The sequence below is a fragment of the Chionomys nivalis genome, chromosome 12 (genome assembly GCF_950005125.1).
Source record: "Chionomys nivalis chromosome 12, mChiNiv1.1, whole genome shotgun sequence".
Lineage (NCBI taxonomy): Eukaryota > Metazoa > Chordata > Mammalia > Rodentia > Cricetidae > Chionomys > Chionomys nivalis.
The window spans coordinates 38268352-38289236 of NC_080097.1; the positions used below are offsets into that span (position 1 = coordinate 38268352).

At 41.5% G+C, this 20885-nt stretch overlaps 1 protein-coding gene across 1 annotated transcript in view; it reads left to right on the plus strand.

The window, feature by feature from the left end:
- The window catches only part of Gtf2f2 (general transcription factor IIF subunit 2), a 123088-nt gene that overhangs the window by 96506 nt on the left and 5697 nt on the right, over positions 1-20885 (plus strand). Inside the window, exons 6-7 of the mRNA XM_057786339.1 lie at positions 4737-4836; positions 15701-15844. Coding sequence (XP_057642322.1) covers positions 4737-4836; positions 15701-15844 — 244 coding nt within the window. The remainder of the gene's footprint in view (positions 1-4736; positions 4837-15700; positions 15845-20885) is intronic.

Genomic DNA, 20885 nt, shown 5'->3' on the forward strand with positions numbered 1-20885 from the left:
TGTCTGCCATGTTGGTTCCCCTTGTCATTCTGTGGGTGCTCTTGGGTCACACAGACTGAGCGTTTTCTTTCTGGGAAGAAATGTTCCACATAGGACCTCATTAATCTTAGGAAGACCCCTAATTAGTGAGATGATGGTGACTGTTCCCATTAAGTAGTAGCAAGGTGAAATAATTTTATGTAGCCTAAGCTACATGGTGATAGTAGTTGTTAGTTGTTGTCCAGAGAAATAGGTTGTTCCTCATATGAGATGCTTGTTTCCTGTTCTGAGAGTTCAAAGTTAAAAGTTTCAGTTTTTCAGTTCTCTGAACTTTCAACTAGAGTTGTTTTGTTTTTTGTTTTTTTTTTTTTCAAGGTTAAAGATATTACGGTTCTAGTAAAATACAGTGACTCCTTGGAAGTATTTTATAGTAACGTGGTTGTAGTTACTCAAGCCTGAAGTCTGAGTTCCGTGATGTTAGTGGCGGAACTCTTCCTCTTATGTGCCCCGATTCAGTTATGTTCCAGTTTCTGTTAAATGTGTCTTCAAAATAAGTTTTTAAATTTGGCTGTCTTCTGTGTCCTTAAGCTTTCCCATGCTCATTAGGGCCTAATGCAGACCATGTACCTTCCTGTGCATTGCACAGTAGCCTCCTCCGTCTCCATCACCCACTCACCCCTGTTAATGGGCCTGTGGTCTTAGGGTTCCTTTAGGAACTAAAGGTCTTGCACAGGATCCCCAATTCAGTTCCACATGCCTACTCCTCACTTTTGTCAGAAATTGGAACTCTGCTACAGGCAAAACAGACAGATTTCTCTCTTCTGGCTTTGCCCAAAGCTGTAACTAAATTGACTTTTCCATTTCAGTATACATGTAGGTGAATTGCTGAACCCAGGGAGCTGGGCTATGGTAGCTGTCTTTGTCAGTGTTCTATTTCTGAGAAGAGACACTATGACCACTGCTGCTCTTGTAAAGCAAAGCATTTAATCGGGGGCTGACTCACAGGTCAGAGGTTTAGTCCATTTTTGTCATGACAGGAAGCATGGTGGAGCAAGCACACGCATATGTGGTGCTGGACAGGGGCTGAGAGAGTTCTATATCTCGATTCTCAGGCAGCAGGAAGGAAGAGAGACATACTGGGCTTGACTTGGGTATCTGAAACCTCATAATAGTACTATTTCTAGTACTACTTCCTGTGAGCCTATGGGGACCATTTTCAATCTGCCACAGTGGCCAAGAGCTGGAATGATAACGCTGTTGTGGAAATAGCAGTCAAAGAAACAGGTTTTGTTGTTATTTGGGGTTTTGTTCTGCTTTAGGTGTAGTGCCTGTATGTGGATGTCTGTACACTAGCACAAGTACCAGTGGTGGCCACAGGGTTTCAGAGTCACTAGAGTGACGTTACAGGTGGTTATTAGCTGCCTATGGGTGCTAGTAACCAGAGCTGGGTTCTTGGCAAGCGTAGTATGCTCAGTATGCTAAGCCATCTCTCCAGCCCCCGGAGCACTGATTTAAAGCACATGTGTGTTCACTGCTTTGCTTTAATTTTCCGACTTTCCAGGCTGGAGAGATTGCTCAACATTTAACAGAACATACTACTTTTCCTCAAGACCAGAGGTCATTTCTCAGTGTCCACTTGGGGCAGCCTAGACTTGCCTTTAACATCAGCTCCAGGGGATCCAACACCTTCCTGGCCTCCACCCACACAAAGACACACATATGCATAATTATAAATTTAAAAATTAAAAGTTTGACTACATAAAAGTCATATCCTGTGACAAACAAGCTTGATTCGTAGCTACCATAGCATTATAAACATGTTTTCAAATGCTTTCTTTGTGATTAGAGAAATTATTGGTTTCTCCTAACCTTTTAAGGTGCAGGTTTTTCTGAATTAATTGTCCTGTGGTGGCATTAGGAATTTGTACCAAGTATCTTAGGTGGTTTATAACAGAGGTGCTCAGTAATACTGTATTTCTTAGCCAAGCATGATGACACACACCTTGAATCCCAGCTCTTGAGAAGCAAACCAGGTGGATCTCTGTGAGTTTGAGGCCAGACAGGTCTACAAAAAAGCAAAACAAAGAACATTATAATCCTGATTACAGTTTCTTGGAAATAACACTGTGGTTTTTAGTGTTCTGAAAAAGGTAAGACCTAGTCTTAGGCATGTCAGGACACCGAAGCATTTATCTTTCTCCCCATTCAGCCCAACCCCTGTCTGTAGTTGGCTGTATGAAGTGAGTATTTTCAAATTATATTGTATTGAAAAATCCAGATAGTCCTTATTTTGCTGTTGAAAGTGTGGTGAGGCCAGCAGTGTTTAATTTAGAGCATTGTTAATAATAAAATAGAGTTGCAAATTGCTCTGGCACATCATGAGATAATGCTAAATGAATTATTTAGTGTTAAATAAAAAAGCCTGTTAAACTATTTTAAACTATTCATGGTTAATGAAAATATCTTAAGATGAAGTTCTTTTGAAATGTGTTGTGTTTTCAGTCCATAGATTAACCTTTTGAATTTTGAGTCACAGTATGTCCTCTTTTAATTAAAACAAAACTCTGGGAATTGACTTTTTTAGTATATAATAGAAAGGTTAAATGTTTATGTGAGCTCTTGATTTAAAAGAAAACGGCAGTGTGTTCCTTTATTTAAAATATTTGATGCTTTGAGAATAAACGTGACACAACTCTCTGATGATGAAATTGACTTTCAGAGTTGAAAGGAAAGTGTGCCTCGTGACCATGAGGCAGGGTGCAGAGGCCACAGATGAATCCAGGGTGTGGCTGTCGAGCTCTCGCTAAACTCACTGAAACTGGACTTCAGATGTGGGGTGATGGGAGCCACTGATGGGGGCAAGAGAAGGGGTTGTTGCTGGCGCCTCCTCCTCGATGTCCCCAGAAGAGTCGTGGAGGGAGGTGCTTGAAGCAGGGAAGCTGGTGAGATTTCCACCTGGAGAGGCCAGTGAGCCCCTGTGAGCTGAGGGCGAAGGTGGAGGGCTGCAGTCCAACACACGGGACTGCCACTTAATTGTGCCTGTTTTATTTCACCAAGGTTAGACATGCCCCAGTTCCTACACTTTGTGAACATTTCTGGTCTGTCTCCATCACTTTGCTCTGCTCTTCTGAGAGGTCTATCTCCCCAGTCCCTTCAAGATTGCTTTGCTTAGAAGAGTCACTGTATCTTTTTGCCTTCACTCTGACCCTGAGCAGCAGTGTGCCAGCTCATACACCTTGTAGTCGCTGTCCCTCCACGTCACTGTGAGCTGACTGAAGGCTTTCCTGCCTTGTCCTCAGGACTGCACTGACTACAGACAGCATTTACTTAGTGATTGAGCCTTTTTGTATTGTATCCCTAACCTCTAACCAAAGGGGGTACTTGCTTTCCATTTTCCTTCTGCTTATAAAAGTCATAGGTGTTTATTGTAAAGATTTGAGAAAGCTCAACAACAACAAATCTTCAGATGTACTAATTTTGATCTATTCCCGTCTTTCGTGTACTTCCACATTTTAAAGTAAATAACTGAGACTGGACAATGGCTCAGCGCTTACAGAAATGCTGCTCTTCCAGGGCACCTGAGTTCAGTTTCCAGCACCATGTTGCGCTGCTCACAACCACTTCAGACTTCAGCCCCATACAATCCAATATCCTCTTTCGGCTTCCTTGGGCCCCCATTATACATGTCACACACAGGGGTGGGGGAGAGGAGGGAGCATGCATACATAAAAATAAATTTTTAAAATAAAAACTACAACAGTCAAACTGTTTTCTAGCCCGGTTCTCTTTTTCTTGGTTGTATCCATTGCATCCATGAATTCCTTAAAGGCTTCACTGCGTTCCATTCTTCAGTGGCTATCTCAGTGGAATTCATAAGGGATAAGCCTAGGTATTTTTCCAAAAATACTTCTATTCTGTGCTTATTCATCAATTCTAAGCTAGCCAGATCCAGTCGGCAGTTTTCTGAAGTGTGTTACATTTTGTGTTCTGATGCCCTGATGACGAAAAGTCTGAAGGCCCCATGATACCTTTGTGTCTTTAAAAACAGTCACTTTGTGAGCTGTGCTTTTCCCCATCTTAAACCAGGTTTTTGGATTTACTGTGCTTAGAAACCAAATGAATTCATTTTTAAGAAACAAATTTAGTATGCAAATGAGGACACAATACAAATCCTAAAGTTACTGCTTAAAAAGATGCAGACACCCATCAAGTAGTATCTTCCTGATATACGTGGGATCGTGTGTATGGTTTTTTTTCTGAAGGCAGTATTTCAAGTTACATTTAATTCAGATAGAGTTCTGCAGCACTTTAGACCAGTGCTGTCAGTAGAGGCTTCTGTGGGGACAAAAATGTTTTGAGCCTCGGTGGCTAGTCACTAGTCACTGGACAGTGAGTGCCTTTTTTTGGTTTAGTGTTTGTTTTACTCACCTTTATTTCTTGTCAGGATAACGGAAGCTTTGGATTAATCACTTGATGAATTTTAGACAATCATTTAAGACAATATGTTTTGCTTGAAGAGTTTGGTTTACCCATGCATCACAGTTTCAGAACTACATTCAGAACTGTAATGACATACATAACTTGTGTGTTTAGCTTATGGTACTAGGTTTTACATTGGAGTTGTCTGTGTTACTGTGTATTGTGAGAAAGCTGCTGTGAGATTCTGACTTACTTGCTTACATGATGTTAGTAATTGGCATAACTCTACAGGACCCACTCTTCTAAGCAGTGTGATAATGGTGCCTTCTCTTTTTCAGATTGCAAATAGAAGAGTCCTCCAAACCTGTAAGGCTATCCCAACAGCTGGACAAAGTCGTAACTACCAATTACAAGCCTGTCGCTAACCATCAGTACAATGTAAGTTCTATGTGGCTTTCATCAGTGTCCTTGTTGTTCTGAGGGTCACACATTCTTAGACTCTGGACCTTCAGAGCCGTGCAGCTTACTGTGACCTGGGCTAAGCATAGAAAGGTGCTTATTCTGTATCCGGAGCTACATGGCAGAAGGGAGCTGCTGTCTAAATTGCTCTTGATTGGGTTTTACAGACAGATAATACTTTATTCTCAATGTTTCTAATCACAACATACTTCATAAATATAAATGTACTAATTTTGTTTTCTATATCTATATGGTTTACCATACCAGTTTTGATATGCTGACAAATTTTCAAAGATCATACATGACTGTGCACAACTATCTGTCATTTTTTAAAAATTATTTAACAATCTTAAAGATTCCGGAGCAGTGATAGTTGTCATTGTTATTTATTAAGTTCGCTTTGCTTCATTTCAGGTGCCACAGGCATTTTTATGGTCCTTCACTCCTAATGCAAAGTGAGGACTGCCAGTGTTCTTAAACCTTTCTGTTGAAGTGTATGTATAGAACAATGTCTACTAGAGATGTACATTGTTTTTTGCCTAACCTAGCACATTATATGTCTGTTACTTTTGTGAGTTCTTCTTAAAAAATGGCTTGTCATCTTCGTTACTATTATCTTTTGAAGTGTAACTACTGTTACATGCATGAGTGAAACTGACCAGTCGAAATAACCAACCCAAGCAGTCTGGCTTAGGAGCTGGGCTGGCTAATTTTATGTCAGCGTCATACAAGCTGGGGTCTGTTGGGAAGCAGGAGCTTCATTTGAGAAAAGGCCTCCCCTAGATTTTGCAAGTCTGTGGTACATTTTCTTGATTGATAATTGATATATGGGAGGGTTCAACCCATTGTGGGTAGTGCCATCCCTTTGCTCGTGGTCCTGAGTGCTATAAGAAGGCATGCTGAGCAGGGAATGGGGGGGCGGGTGGCACACACCAGCCTGGGCTACAGAGTGAGTTCCAGGACAGCCAAGGCTACACTGAGAAACCCTGCCTCAAAAAAAAAAAAAAAAGAAGAAGAAGAAGAAGAAGAAGGCAAGCTGAGCAAGGCAGTAAGTACCATTCCTCCATGGCCTTCTCATCAGTTCTCACCTCCAGATGCCTGCCCTGAGATCCTTCGAAAGTGCACTTGCACGTTCTAAGAGAAAATAAACCCTCTTCCTCCCTCAAGTTGCTTAGGATCATGGTGTTTTGTCACAGCAATAGAAACCCAACTAAGACAGGAGCCAAATGCTCTAGCTACTGTGTGTGTTGCTGTAGATTGTTAGCAGTGCTAAAGGAGCCCAAGAATGTAACGCATTCCTGAAGGTAAAAGAAAGTCTAAATAACAGTTAATAGATTGAATCTCCTGTCCTATGCTGTTGGCTACTTCCCTTTTGGTCTAAGTTTAGGAAAAAATAAAGCCTCTATAAGATGGGCCTTGAGCACCCAGACTTGGTTTGTTGCTCCATGCCACAGAGTGATTATCCGAGTTCTTATGCTTATTTGTACAAGATGGCAAATGCTTTCAGGATGAAACAAACGTCTTCAATGGACAGAAAACTCAGATCCACTCACTCGTTACAGTTCACTATACTGACTGAATGAAAGGAAGCAGGCAGCAGTTCAGCTGTGTAGCCCCTGGTTATGCTCTGGGGGGGAAGTAAACTAAAGAAGAGGACCAGGAAGCTAAGTGGAGTCGGCAGTGTTAAGTAATCTGAGAGAGCTGTTTTGCTGTTGTCTGCTGATCGAGACAGTAGATGAAAGGCAGTTTCTTTGTCCTATTTTCTTTTCTAGTTGTTTCTGTTCTTAGAATATTGTCATGTGTGGTGTTAGAATAAGCTAAATTCTAAAAATATATCAGTTAGTGATTTTGTTGTATTAGCTCCATAGAACGAGCTTGCACAAACATGAGTATAGCTTAGAGTCCTAGGCGATATGATTTATATTGTCTGTACTTGTCTAAAACATACTGTACAGGACTCCACATGCAACTTTCCAGGGCTACATGAGAAAGGGAAGCAATGTGACAGGACTGTGTTATTTTTGCCTCTCTTCTTCGTTGGTGTGTTCTTCCTCTGGTTCCAGAATCTGCCTCTGTCCTCCTCTCAGGAACCACGTGTGTTTTCACTCTGGTACATTTTTATCACTGGAAAGGCAAGACAGCTTACACTAGCTTACACTTCCCCCAGTTACAAAGAGATAGATACTTTCTAGAGGGAATTTTGAGTGTAAGTGTGTGTGTGTGTGTGTGTGTGTGTGTGTGTGTGTTAGGCCTGGCAGTCTTATGTCTAAAATTTATAATAGTAAGACAAGGTGTGTATACAGTAATGGTTCTCTCTGTTGCTTAAGACAGAAAAACATTAGAAATAATGAGGATTGGTTAAATATTTTAGGTTATTAGTTTTAGAGAGTAGGATTTAATGTGAATTTACCGTTTTCTTCACAAATCTTTTAGGTTGTTGGGATTGTGACAGTGAGGATATGCTATCTGGAATGCTATTGGTCAGTCAACTTCTCCCTTTGAGTAGGAAGGGAAGAGTGTCTGTAGAGATGTCTTCCCTGGGTAGCAGATGTTTGCTGTGCCTGAGAGGGAATCCTTTGGTGACCTGCCTTCCTGAGCTGCCACCTCTTCCTGTTCTCTGTGCCTTCCTTAGATCCCAAGTTGGGGCATGGTGACCATTTCCTTTGAAGTAGGGAGCACAGCTTTTTGTAGTATTAACCACCACTTTTCCCCCTTAATTCCATTGCAAATACCCCCTGTGCTGCCATAGACCATTAGTCCTAAGATGAAAGGCAAGTCCCCTCTAGGAGGATCGAAGCTGGAGCGTTGGTAGGGCAGCTCAGACCTCTGCCCAGGTCATTTTCTTAGTAACATTAACACTCAGCCTGGCATTAGAGTTTTATGTTAGAATACTTTGATAGTGTGCTCTTTTTACTACTAAAATTAGTACAAATCCATTGTATTCTGAAGTCCTCATTAAGATATAAAGCTGTGGGATATCTGTTTTAACAGTCTCTTCACATTAGGTGACAGTTCAGTTCATGTCCCACACCTTTATTAGGATTATTATGATATAAATGAGTGTAATACGTTTATCTAATAATTTTAGATTGAGACTTTGTTTTTATAGAAACAAAGCATTTGAGTGTTTGTGATTGTTTTCTTTTTTAAAAAATATTTATTTATTTGTTATGTATACAATATTCTGTCTGTGTGTATGTCTGCAGGCCAGAAGAGGGCACCAGACCTCATTACAGATGGTTGTGAGCCACCATGTGGTTGCCGGGAATTGAACTCAGGACGTTTGGAAGAGCAGGCAATGCTCTTAACCGCTGAGCCATCTCTCCAGCCCCTGTGATTGTTTTCTATAGGAATGGATCAGAATGGGCAGAGGAGCCTGCATAGCTTTAAAAGCCTTGTAATTCCAGTGTAATAGTGATTATAGAAATTGCTATTATACTGTGCTTATTTATATTGTATTTATTTATTTTTAAGATATTGAGAAATCAGCATGGTTTAAAATGAACAATTTAAGCCAGACAGTGGGGCACATGCCTTTAATGCCAGACTGGTCTACAGAGGAAGTTCCAGGACAGGCTCCAAAGCTACATAGAGAAACCCTATCTCAAAAAACAAACAAACAAAACAATTTAAAGGTCACATAATAAAACTTCTAATAAAATTTAAAACAATATGATATTGAAATATTTTCAATCTATAGTCTTTTTTTTTTTTCGCATGGTAGGGTAAGGTGGTTATAGCTGAACACCCCAACCCTGTCGCTACTCAGATCAGAATTAAATATCTTGCATTTACTGCTAGAAAATGTCCACTGTGCACATCAATCCTGTCATTCCTGCGCCTTCGTGCAGTCCTTATGCTAGTCACATATTTTGAGCAAAAGAGCAGAAATTGTAGCCATGCAACAGTTCACTATGGTGTCATTGCCAGCTTCTTGGGTTGGTACTAAATTTGGACTTGAAAACCTATTAGGTAGTAAATATATGTGAATAAGAAAGTGGAAAACTGACAGTTCTTGTGCTGACATGATTATCAGTCACTCTCAAGTAGAACAATGATGAAGTAATCAGATCTGACAAGAACATGGCTCTTTCCAAAATGGAAACTATCAATATCACTGTAAGTGTGGCTTGTCCTTCTCTGTCTTTGTTGATGGATCTGTCGTGTCTTTCTTGAGAATTGAAACAACTCCAGATCCTTAAAACAAAAAGAATTTAATATAGAGAATTGACTGTCAGATATTTTGTGACTACAAAATGGTTATGAAAAAGCTACCAGACATCTGCTGAAGGAAGGGGGAGAAAAGAAAAATCCTCCTTTCCCCCACCATCACTTTTCTCTTGGCAGAAGGACAGCTGGAAACCTTGGAATGGTAGTCTGTAGTGTAGTGATACTTGTGTGTTTTAACACATAAATCTTGCCTGCAGTGCAGAGCTAAGCCACCTAAGACCAGGCAGTGATGGCACATACCTTTAGGGAGACAGAGGAGACAGATCTCTGTTAGTTCAAGGCCACCGTGGGCGAAGGGAAGCAGAGCTCACAAAGGTGACCCCAGCACTAGGGAGGTGGAGACAGGAAACAGGAGTGGTATGGCTGGGTGGAGAGAAGAACATAAGATGGGAAAAGACAGGAGTCGAGTGCAGTCTGAGGCAGCAGTCTGAAGCAGTCAGTCTGAGGACAGGATCTCCCCTTTTGTCTGAGCACTGGTGGAGGAAGTCTCTAGTGGCTGCCGCTCTGCTTCTCTAATCCTTCAGCTTTCAGCCCCTGACAGCTGACTCCAAATTTTTGTTATTAAGACCAATTAGAATTCATGTTACACTGTAGATTCCTGCCACACTGGCCACCACCACAGCTTTGACTATGAAAATAACTGACCCTTAACCTTTATGGGGTTTGTGCCTTATTATATTAGCTTTTGGCAGTATAGATTTTCTGAGTTTGCAGTACTATTAAAAACTAAGTGTCCTAAAAAATAGGTCACTTATTTTTTTTCTTTCCAAATCACTATATTTTGAACGTAAATAAGGTGGTTTGTTTTTTCTGGTGGAAGGAGGTGTGTGTGTGTGTGTGTGTGTGTGTGTGTGTGTGTGTGTGTGTGTGTGTGAGAGAGAGAGAGAGAGAGAGAGAGAGAGAGAGAGAGAGAGAGAGAGAGAGCGCGCACCAGAGGTCGACAGTAAATGTCTTTCTTGCTCAGTTATTCTTCATCTTGTCTTTTTGAGACAGAGTCTCTAGACTGAACCTGAAGTCCATTGATTCAGCTGTTCTGACTGGCCAACAAGCCCAGATTTCTGAATTCAGTTCCTCATTTTTTAGAATAATTCATGATTTTATTTAATCTGTTTTAATTGACTGTGCAACTCAAAAGATATACATGTATGAGTCATTCTTTAAATTTTTTGCTTGTAGAGGTGTTAATCAAAAAGCGTAGTCAGGCCAGGTGTGATATCACGTACTTTTAATCCTAGCCTCACTCTTGAGGCAGATGGGTCTCTATGAGTTCAAGCCAGACAGGGTTACATAGTGAGACCCTGTCTTTAGAAAATAAAGAAGTATAATTAGGGGCTGAATATATATACCTCCTTGGCAAGGTGTTTGCCTGGCAAACAAGAAGCCCTAAATTTGAGTTGATTTTTGTATATGCTTGTAATCCCAGCATGCTTAAGGTAAGAACAAAAGGGTCAGAAGTTCAAAGGGCATCCTTAGCTGTAGCAAGTTTGAAGCCAGCCTAGGCTACATGAGACCCTGTCTAAAAATACACTTGAATAAAATTAGTTAATATGCAAGATTTTTGCTAACTCTCCTTCTCTGAGTCAAAGAAACGATAGCACTGTCTGGTGAGCTTGTATCATCGTCTGCCTGTGTTTCTTTCAGATGTACCCTGTGGGCTCCTAAAGAACTGTCCTCTGCTCTCTGTGTGGTGGTTCTTGGTGTGCCTTTAGTGCTAGAATCACCCAGAAGGATGCTTTCCTGAAGAGGGGAAATGCCTCCAACTCTGTTGATCAAATGTGGATTGTGTTTTAAGCTCCTGGGTTATTCTGGTTTGCAGCCACCAATCCAAAGACAGAAACTTTTTATAGTTGCCTGCCATCTGTTGAGAGGGGAATGGGGTTCTGTAACGGCACCAGGAGACAGTCCTCTAACTTAAGATGTATCTGCCTCTCACCTTTGTTTCCACCCCGACCCTCTTGTTCTGAGTTTAATAAAGGACATTTTATCTAACTTTTGGTGCTAGAGGAACTAAGAAAAGCTAATTGGAAAACTCTGAAATACCAAAAGTTTATTACATAAAACCTCAGGTGACATCCTCCTCCCTGGAACTAGGAAGACATTTCATGTTTATGCATAGTTCTTTCCCTTCTGTGAGACAGCCAACTGCCAGTTTCCAGAACTAAGGTGTTGAGCTTTGAGTTTTTCAGTTAGGTACATAAAATGGATGCCCATGGGACTATATCCTAAGGGCTTCTTAGCAGTATTTCCCTGGCATGGTTTAATAGGAGAATGCTATATGCCTTGTCCTTTTGAATTTGCACACCAAGGACTGACCTGCTCTAAAGAATTGCTTTTTCCCAAGCGATGATGACACGCCAATCAGAAATAGAAGCATTGACAGAGGGGAGAGGAAAGTAATCTTTCACAGGATTTAAAATCCAGAGCCCTGAGAATCAAGGCTGTCACCATCACTTCAGAAGTTAGAAATAAAAGCCTCACAGAGACTTCCTTGACAAAGCAGTCAAGAGTATTTCTGCAAACAACAGTCTAGAAATTTACAGACATCTGAATTAAAATATCTTAATTGGTAGTGGGCGGCATTTATAATTTTAGTTAGTGATTAAGGTTTCAGTAATAACGATTGAGCATGTCTATACCACATCCACAGTCAATTTTCAACATGCGGTTACGTTTTAATCTTGAATAATTTGTTCTCTTGAGAAAATGAAATTAATTTCATCTGATAAATTTGGGGAATATAAAACATTTATAACTGGAGACTTAAGCTTAAAGTGCTTTCTGAGTTAACATTTATCTCTAACAGTTGGCTCTGTAGTGATGTGGTCAGTGGAGGCGGATAAAATATCAGCAAGTAAAATTCACATGACATAACAATTACTTCTGTTCCAGTAACTATCTTAGTAATTTCTACATTGTCCTGGCTGCTAATGAGCTGACTGGCTGGCTGCTTTGCATATTGTTCCCTGCAGCTCCGACGGGCATCATGAGAAACAAAATGCCCAATGGGAAAAGAAGCAACATGACATAGTAGTCTTCTTCTGAGTACAGTAGTTGATAGCATTAATAGTTTATTTGTGTGGCCTTGTTGTCGTGTTGATTGAGTACAATACTAAGAAGGGCACTGTTTTATGCTGTGGAGCGTGAAAACGAACTTCAACTCCTTAACTTTGTTCTAAGCACATTTGGTATTAGGCTAAAGAGATGGCTTAGCATTTAAGAGCTCTGGCTGCTCTCTCACAGGACTTGGGTTTGATTCCCAGCACTTCTGTAGTAGGCTCACAACCCCCTAGAACTTCAGTCCCAGGGGATCCATTGCCCTCTTCTGACCTTTATGGGTACACACATAAATGTCTCGCCATTGCCAAGTAAAATGTGTGCCTTCAAGGGAGCCATCTTGCTTTACTGGCAAGATTATGAAATCATTTTCCTACTGAACTTCTAGCTTCTCCAGTCATTTCAAACAAAGACCTTGCTAATACACCGTTACTCCTCCTTTTCCTGAGCTCAGTCTCTCCTGTATTCTTCAGTGTAAGTTAAAGGTGGGAGGCAGGATGTTGCGATGCTTGGGTTTGCGAGTTCGGTCCTGGTTACTCGTGTTTTCTTACTCCCCAGTATGATAATTCTCTTAGTTTTGTCTTTTTGGACCCAGAGAAAGCATGTATTCTTTTAAATCTAATGTAATCTTCTAAAATAGCACGTAGGTGTGCTATTTTATGCTATTTTCAAGACACCCCTTCTCCATTTATGCTTTTTTTTTCTTTTGCTACTGAGGCAAGCATTCTGCCATTGATCTCTGTCCTCAGCCTTTTGTCTTATGTTCTGATTTGAGATAGTCTTGCTAAGTTGTCTGGGGTGGCCTTGAATTTGCTCTGTAGCCCATGTAGCCTTGAACTTTTGGTCTTTTCTCGGCCTCCGAAGTAGCTGGAATCACAGGCCTCCAGTAATAGGCCTGTCTCACTGAATCTTAAACCTGGCTTCAGCTTTGTTCTTTTTTTTTTTTTTAATATTTATTTATTTATTATGTATGCAATATTCTTTCTGTGTGTATGCCTGAAGGCCAGAAGAGGGCACCAGATCTCATTACAGATGGTTGTGAGCCACCGTGTGGTTGCTGGGAATTGAACTCAGGACCTTTGGAAGAGCAGGCAATGCTCTTAACCGCTGAGCCATCTCTCCAGCCCCCAGCTTTATTCTCCCCAGCCATTCTATCTGCAGCATGCATTTGAGATTTTTTTCCTCTGTTGCGATCTTGTCCTAGAAACTTCCATGCTGTCCTACCACTACGCTTAAAATAGAGAACATAAGCTTAAGTGTCTCGGGGAATTTACACCATAGTTCAGTTGTTAGCTCTGAGTGCTTGTGCTGTTTGTTCTGAAGCTGGTCCCCACACTACAGTAACCTCAGCATGCAGGGTCTCCTCTCTGCTGTCCTCTTCCAGCCCACCAAAGCTTTAGTTACCCAGTGAGCTTCAAGACTGACCTTACCTCTCTCCAGCACATTACTCTGCCTTTTCATGAAGAAGAAATTAAGCTTAACCAACTGACATAAATGAGTAAAGTGGTATATTTTCTCTGTGTGTGTGTGTGTGCGCGCGCGCGCGCGTGAGCGCAAGTGCACGTGCAAACATATTTGTGAAGCCCACAGGACCATCAAGCTTTTTTTTTTTTTTTTTCTTTGAGACAAGGTTTCTCACTGGCACAGAACTCTTCTTGAACCTCAGGTATCTGTCTATCTCTGCCTGCCCAGCACTAGGATTACAAGCCTGGCTTTTTACCTGGATTTTGGGCATGGAACTCGGGTCCTTGTGCATTTACTAACTGAGCTATCTTCCCAATGGATTAAATGCAAAGATAAGTTTCCATAAATAGTTAGTCCTGGTATGATAACAGTGAGAGAGAACTACTGGTTTAACTTTATTGACATTCATACAACTGTACAAAATACTGGATTTCATTACATTTCATACTTGTCTACACTTTGATCATTTTCAAGCCCCTGTTATATCCTGCTCCCTCTCTCACTGCTCCCATTTCTCTACCTTCAAGCTCTCCTGCTTTCATGTATTATCTCTATAGTTGTCATCATCATCATTATTATTAAAATATGTTGTCTTAGTTGGGTTATTGTTGCTGTTATGAAACACCATGACCAAAGCAAGCTGTGGAAAGGGGGGTTTATTTGGCATACATTTCCACATTGCAGTCTATCATTGAAGGAAGTCAGGACAGGAACTCAAACAGGGCAGGAACCTGGAGGCAGGAGCTGATACAAAGGCTATAGAGGGGTGCTGCTTCCTGGCTTGCTCCTCCTGGCTTAATCAGCCTGCTTCTGATTAAGAACCCAGGACCATCACAATGGGCTACAACATCCCCCATCAATAACTAATTATCTTACAGCCAGATCTTATGGATACATTTTTCTCAGTTGATGTTCCCTTTTAGATAACTCTTAATTTATGTCAAATTGACATAAAACTAGCCTGTGTGTGTTCATATGTATACTTTTCTTTTTCATATGTATACACTGACCACTTGTTACTGGATAGCCAGTTAGGTTGTTCATCCCTGGAAAAGACTTGATTCTCTTTCAACACTGATCAATCACTTGCGGCTCTTTATGTAGGCGTGGGGCTTTCTGAGACTTCCCACATTCAAGTTGCGTGTCAATTGGTGTCATTGTTCAGGTCTTATTTAGGTGACCATAGTGTTGCAATTTCATGGGTGCAGCTTATCTTTCTCATACAGAAAATACTGTAACAGATATCCTGGTTCCCTGGCTTTTAATAATTTTTCACTTCCTCTTCTGGTGTGTTCCCTGGGTTGTGTTGTAGATATATCTATTGGCAGTGGGCACCCTAGGTCAGTTGTTCTTTGCTTTTGACCATTTGTAGCTTCCATCTACAGTGGTCTCCATCCACTGCAAAGAGAACTTTGATGAGGGGTGAGAGTTGCGTCCAGTGTTGGTATGTGTAAAGATGAGCAGCCCTGTGGTGTGCACAAAGCATGGCCTGGTGTCTTGGTTTTATTTGACTAAGAGGTGTATTATACAGGTAAATCTGGAGGACACTAGTAAGGTAAAGATTCAGAAAAATAGCCTGCTGATGTCATTGCTGAGGGCATTTACCTACCTCAGTGTGTAGAAGCAAGGCAGCAGCTGGGGTCAGAGAGAGCAGCCTTTCTGCCTAGTGCTTCCCTTACTTACTTCTCAGGTGCTAGAGAACCTGCCCTGTAACAAGCCTGTGCCTACGGACTCCGAGCTGTTGCCTACCAACTACAGCTTGTGTCATAAAATTATCTTGCTGTATTATGATTAATCAAAAACAAAGGAATTGCAAGTTAGCTTCTGGCTAGTCCAGGTTAACCAGGAAGAAAACCTTTTTGGAGGAAATGAATGTGTTACATAAAACTTCTAGAGAGACTGAAAATGGTTTATAGAGCAGTGTGATAGCTGTCCTAGAGTCTGAAGGGTACTGGGAATGCTGGGGCAACAAGACCCCAATTCTGAGTCCCTGACAGAGGCCTTGGAGCTTTAGATGTGGTTCTCAGATGACTAGGGCAGAAGGGCCTGTTTCCAGAAGGTTAAGTTGATGCCGTTCTTCTGTTTTTGCCTGTAGATTGAATATGAAAGGAAGAAAAAAGAAGATGGAAAGCGGGCCCGGGCAGACAAACAACACGTCCTAGACATGCTGTTTTCAGCCTTTGAGAAACATCAGTACTATAATCTTAAGGATTTAGTGGACATCACAAAGCAGCCTGTGGTATGTATATGTTTATACTGATCTTAAATGTACCCTACTTCATTAACATAGTATTAGTGAGGAGAAGCATGATTAAATTTGCATCCACTCTGCTAATGACAGCTTATGCTGACACTCAGAAAAGAAGTCTTAATTAATACAGCTATGTCTTTCCAACATCTACTTCATTACTTTAGATTTAAAATGCATTTAAGAGCCTCTGAAATGGCTCACTCTGTAAAGGCATTCATACACATGCCTGATGATCCCAGAACCCACTTTGGAAGGAGAGAGCCCCCTGCTGAAAGTTGTCTTCTGTTATACACACACCAATGTCCTCATGTGTGTGAGTGTGTGTACACACACACAATAAAATGTTATGGCTGGAGAGATGGCTTAATAGTTAAGAGATTGGCTGCTCTTCTACTAAAGATGCAAGGTTGACTCCTTACACCCACATGGTGGCTTGCAGCCAGCTATAACTCCAGGTCAGGAGATCTGACACTCCTCTGGGCTCTGCAGGCACCAGGCACACACACGGTGCACAGAATACATGCAGGCAGAACACCATACACATAAAATTAAGAGTAGTAATAAGATTATAGATAAATTTAGTGGAAATAATTTTATATGAAGAAAAGGAATCTATATTTTTAACATTAATCTGAGCTCTGTTAGATGGTTCCCATTCCTTTTCATTTCATTAGAGTGTGCATGCTGCTCTGTTAGCAGCTCTGCTAATGCTTTCTCTCCCTTCGGCTTCACAGCATGGGAAACAGCACCCAAACTAGAGTGAAATATTTTTTAAAAGAATAGTTTATTAGCAAGCTGTGTTTCTTCTGGATTTAATGATGTTTATCTTTGTTAGTTTTACATGTAAATATGCCTACATTAAAAAGGCCATTCCAGACACTGACAGCAAATAAGCTACTCATAAAGAATAAAACATACATACAGTTAGACATGAGGAAGTAAGCTGAGCGGAGGGGCGTTCTAGTAATGCTAGGGAAAGCAAGTTCATGTTTTAATGTGGTGTTATGGCTATTTATTCTACATGTCTGTCTGAATGGGTGTGGTGGTGCCCCTTGATAATCTTAGTACCCAGAGGCTTCAGCAGGAAGAGCCCAAGCTCAAGGCCAATCTCCAGTGGATAATACACGTGTACCCTGTCTTCACAGACTCTTTCAGTTCAGAAGTTTGTTTTGTTTTGTTTTTGCATTTTACTCTTTGTGTATGGGTTCTTTGTCTCCATGTATGTCTATACCTGGGAAGACCAAAAAAGGAAATTGGGTGCTAGGAATTGAGCCCAGGTCCTCTAAAAGAGCAGCCAGTGCTCTTAACCACTGAGCCAGTTCCCCCACCCTGGTCAGATAATTGTTATGTGGTGGTATTTAGTTTCTTGCACTAGATCTCTTCACTAGTGACCTGGATGGACCTCAGGAGATCCACCATCCTAAGGCATGTATGCGAACATAGTTACATCCCCAAGAATAGATAAGTAGCTTGTGTCAAATTCTCACAGTGGACCTCTGGTGTGGGAAGGTCTGCTCACAGTCATTCAGATGCTGAGCCACCTCAGCACCAGATCGTTTTGGAGAGGGGCAAGTCTTGCCATGTACTTGCTGAAACTTAGCTAGCGTTGCCCAGACTAGCCTCAAGTTCCTGGTTCTTCTGCCTCAGCCTTCTGAGGGCAGGTTTGTGCCATCTCTGACTCTTGACTTTTGATCAATACCAAGTCTCCAACCATGAAGTCTGGCCTTCAACAAATCTTCTGCAGTATTGGTGTAGCACGAATTCTAATTGTTCTTAAGAAAAACCTGGAGTCAGGTATTAAGGGGTGAAAACTGAGATATCAGAGAAGCAGTGCAGCCAGCCACTGGAGAGACCTTTTACCTCTACCAGTGCCAGACCAAAGGGTGATCCTGTCCTTAGACTGCGTCCTCTGACGGACTGCTTCAGACTGCAATTAGCTCCTGTTTCCTCCCACCTTACACTCCTCTCTCCGCTCAGCCATATCACTCCTGTCTCCACCTCCCAGTGCTGGGATTAAAGGCGTGGGATCTCAAGTGCTGGGAGCACCTTTGTGTGAGCTGTTTCTCTTTTAGACAGATTCAATCTCATGGAGCCCACGGTAGCCTTGAACTAACAGAGATCCCTCTGCCTCTGTCTAACAAGTGCTGAGATTAAAGGTGTATGCCACCACTCCGTGGCCTCTTATTTTATGTGCATTGGTCTTACTGAACCCAGATTTTAACCGCTGAGCCATCTCTCCAGACCCAAGACTGATTTTCTGATAGGTCCAGGGTGTGGCTGGGGCTTGGATACAGTTGTCCTGACTTCAGCTGAGGATGTCATTATTGTGTCCTCTGAGATTTAATCTGGCACACAGATCTGTGGACCAGCCTTTTTAATGATGCGGGAATGTGTTTTCCTCACAGGAAGGTTCTTCACTTTTCATGTGGTCACATTGATCGTGGTCAGGAGTGCAGAAAGTGGAACACAAGCTTGATACTTGCTTATCAGTTCCTAATCCCAGGGTGAAAGTGGGTACCTGTAATATTTGAAGCTCATCCCAGTTTGTACAGTCAGATCATTGCTGTTTGTTATGCTGCTGTATTCTGAAGCTTCCCTTTTCCCCTTGATTCCTCTGTCTCTGTTTTCAATAGTTTTCAGGTCACATTCCTTCAGTTCTTGAATTTGGTATCAATGATATTAAATTTTCCAAGAGAGTATATTAATTAATGACAGTCCTTTTTTGAGAATAATTACTTCTGATGCATAAAGTGGAGTCTTAATCAAGGTTTAAAATAGGAAATGTTGCACTAAGATAAATAACTGCCAAGTATAAGTAGATGAAATTGAAATACTTACAAAATTTTAATGTTTCTATTGATTAGAGGTTTGGGTCTTATTTTTTATTTTATCATCATCATCAGTATTATTGGGTAGAAATATAGACATTTTATTAAGGAAGAGTAGAAGCAGCTAGAGTGCCAGTGTGGATAGGAGACTTGAGGCCAACATCTGAATGTTGTTTAGGCAGGATCCCACGGCCCAGGTTGGTCAAGAACTGGATGAGGCAAAACTGACCTCAAATTCCTGATTCTGGGGGTTGGGCCCCTCAGCTCTGTCCTGGCCCTGTTTTGATTTTTTGTTTGGAGGTGGGGTCCCCTGCGGTTTCCCAGACTGGCTTTGACCTGAAGCTGTAGTTCTGCCACCCTTGACCTGATGCCCTCTTGTCTGTTCTTCCTGAGGTCAGAGTTTACGGGCTTGTACCGGCAGGCCCAGCTTCTCTCATTTCTGGTTTGTTTTGGTTTTAGTTTTCCATACCTCATTTATGAGGTCATTTTTAAGATGAACTTAGTAACATGTCCAAATAACTTAAGCTTATACAGAAGGTGCTGCACGAGGTCCAGAGATCAAAGTTGTGTGTACAAAATGAAAATGGAATGTTCCTGTGAAACATTGGTCTTTAATATAAAAGAAATGCCATGAGTTGGATGAGTATAATATGAGTATAATATGTCTTGTGTACCCAGACCCTTAGAGACCACAAGAGGTATCCAGTTCCTTTAACCTAGAGTGACAGTTGGGTTGTAAGCTGCCCAGTGTAGGTGCTGGGAACTGAACTCATAGCTTCTGGAAAAGCAGGCAGTGTTCTTCCTGCCGAGCCGAGCCGTCTCTCCAACTTCTCCATTCAGTTTTACAGAGAGGTAAAGTGAAAATGAGAGGTTGTTAGCTGCCCTCTGCTGTGTGTGTTTGTTTGTTTGTTTCTAACAAGCTAGAGGGGTATGTTTTTAGTCTTACCATCCATATGGAAACAGTTTTCTTCAAGAAAAGATCTTGTCTATGTTGAACTCTCTCATCAAGCATTAGCAACAAAAAGAAAGAACAGCTGGAACTTCTTTGCCTGGGGCCTCCCGTTCTCACTGTAGCTGCCTGGACAAGTCTATTTCTGCATCAGACAGTCTACCCTTATTTCCAGAATGGAACTCTCAGTAATCTCAATTATGAATAACATGTTGAGCCATGTTAATAGATATGTTACTTTAACTGTATGACTGGAAAAAAAAATGTTTTCAACGTGTAGCCTAGGCCAGCCTTGAACTCAGTGGGTAGTCTGACTGGTCTCATAGAGTGCTTCCTCCTGCCGACTCAAGCCTACTAAGTGCTGAGAGTATAGCTGTTTGCCATCACGTGCAGTTTCATTTTTAAATCATTCTTCCCTATTGAAAAACCTTTGTTTGCAGAATAAACTATATTGAACCACACAGATCCGTGCATTTTAGTATATTGAAAGTCACAAAATGATCACTACAATCAGCTTTAGAACGTGCACCCCAAAGAAATCCCATATCCATTAGCAGTCACCCACCCCCAAATCCTAGACATCTACAGGTCTGACTTCTGTCTTGACAGCTTATCCTGAGTAAGAAAATTCATACTCACTTATTTCTTCAGTGGTGGCGCACACCTTTAATCCTAGCACTCGGGAGACAGGGGCATTCAGGAGCCAGGGCAGGCAGTGAGTTTGAGGCCAGCATGAAACAGCCAGAGCTACATACTGAGACGTTCGTTGTTTTAAAAATTAAAAAGAAAGTAAACTATCTGAACCCTTCAGACCTATAAGACATTCGCCACTGCCAGACAAATAAGGCTTTTTAGCACACAAATATTAATGAAATTGTTAGCTGGTTTTTCAAGGTTTGAATAAAATATAAAGTAAGATAAAGCAGGGTTTTATCCTTTGGCCATTTTATTGCCCATCTGAAAGCTGCTCAAGAGAAAAAGAGGGCAATACAACCAGTGGGAACCCAGAGAAGACACAGGATGTGGCAGGGCAGCTGGTGAGGAAAAAGGAGAAAAACGCAGGCCCATGCTCCAGAGGAGCCCGGCTCACAGTTTATTCTGTCTGAAGTAGCAGGAGCATCTGCTGCCTTCTTCACTGTTTACTCCTAATGTGTAGTTTGCTTCTTAATGAGCAGTTCTGTGCCTTGGAGTCACTAACAGCCTCATCAGTAAGTCCTTTGTTCTGTTGACATCTCTGAAAGCATCCCTTACT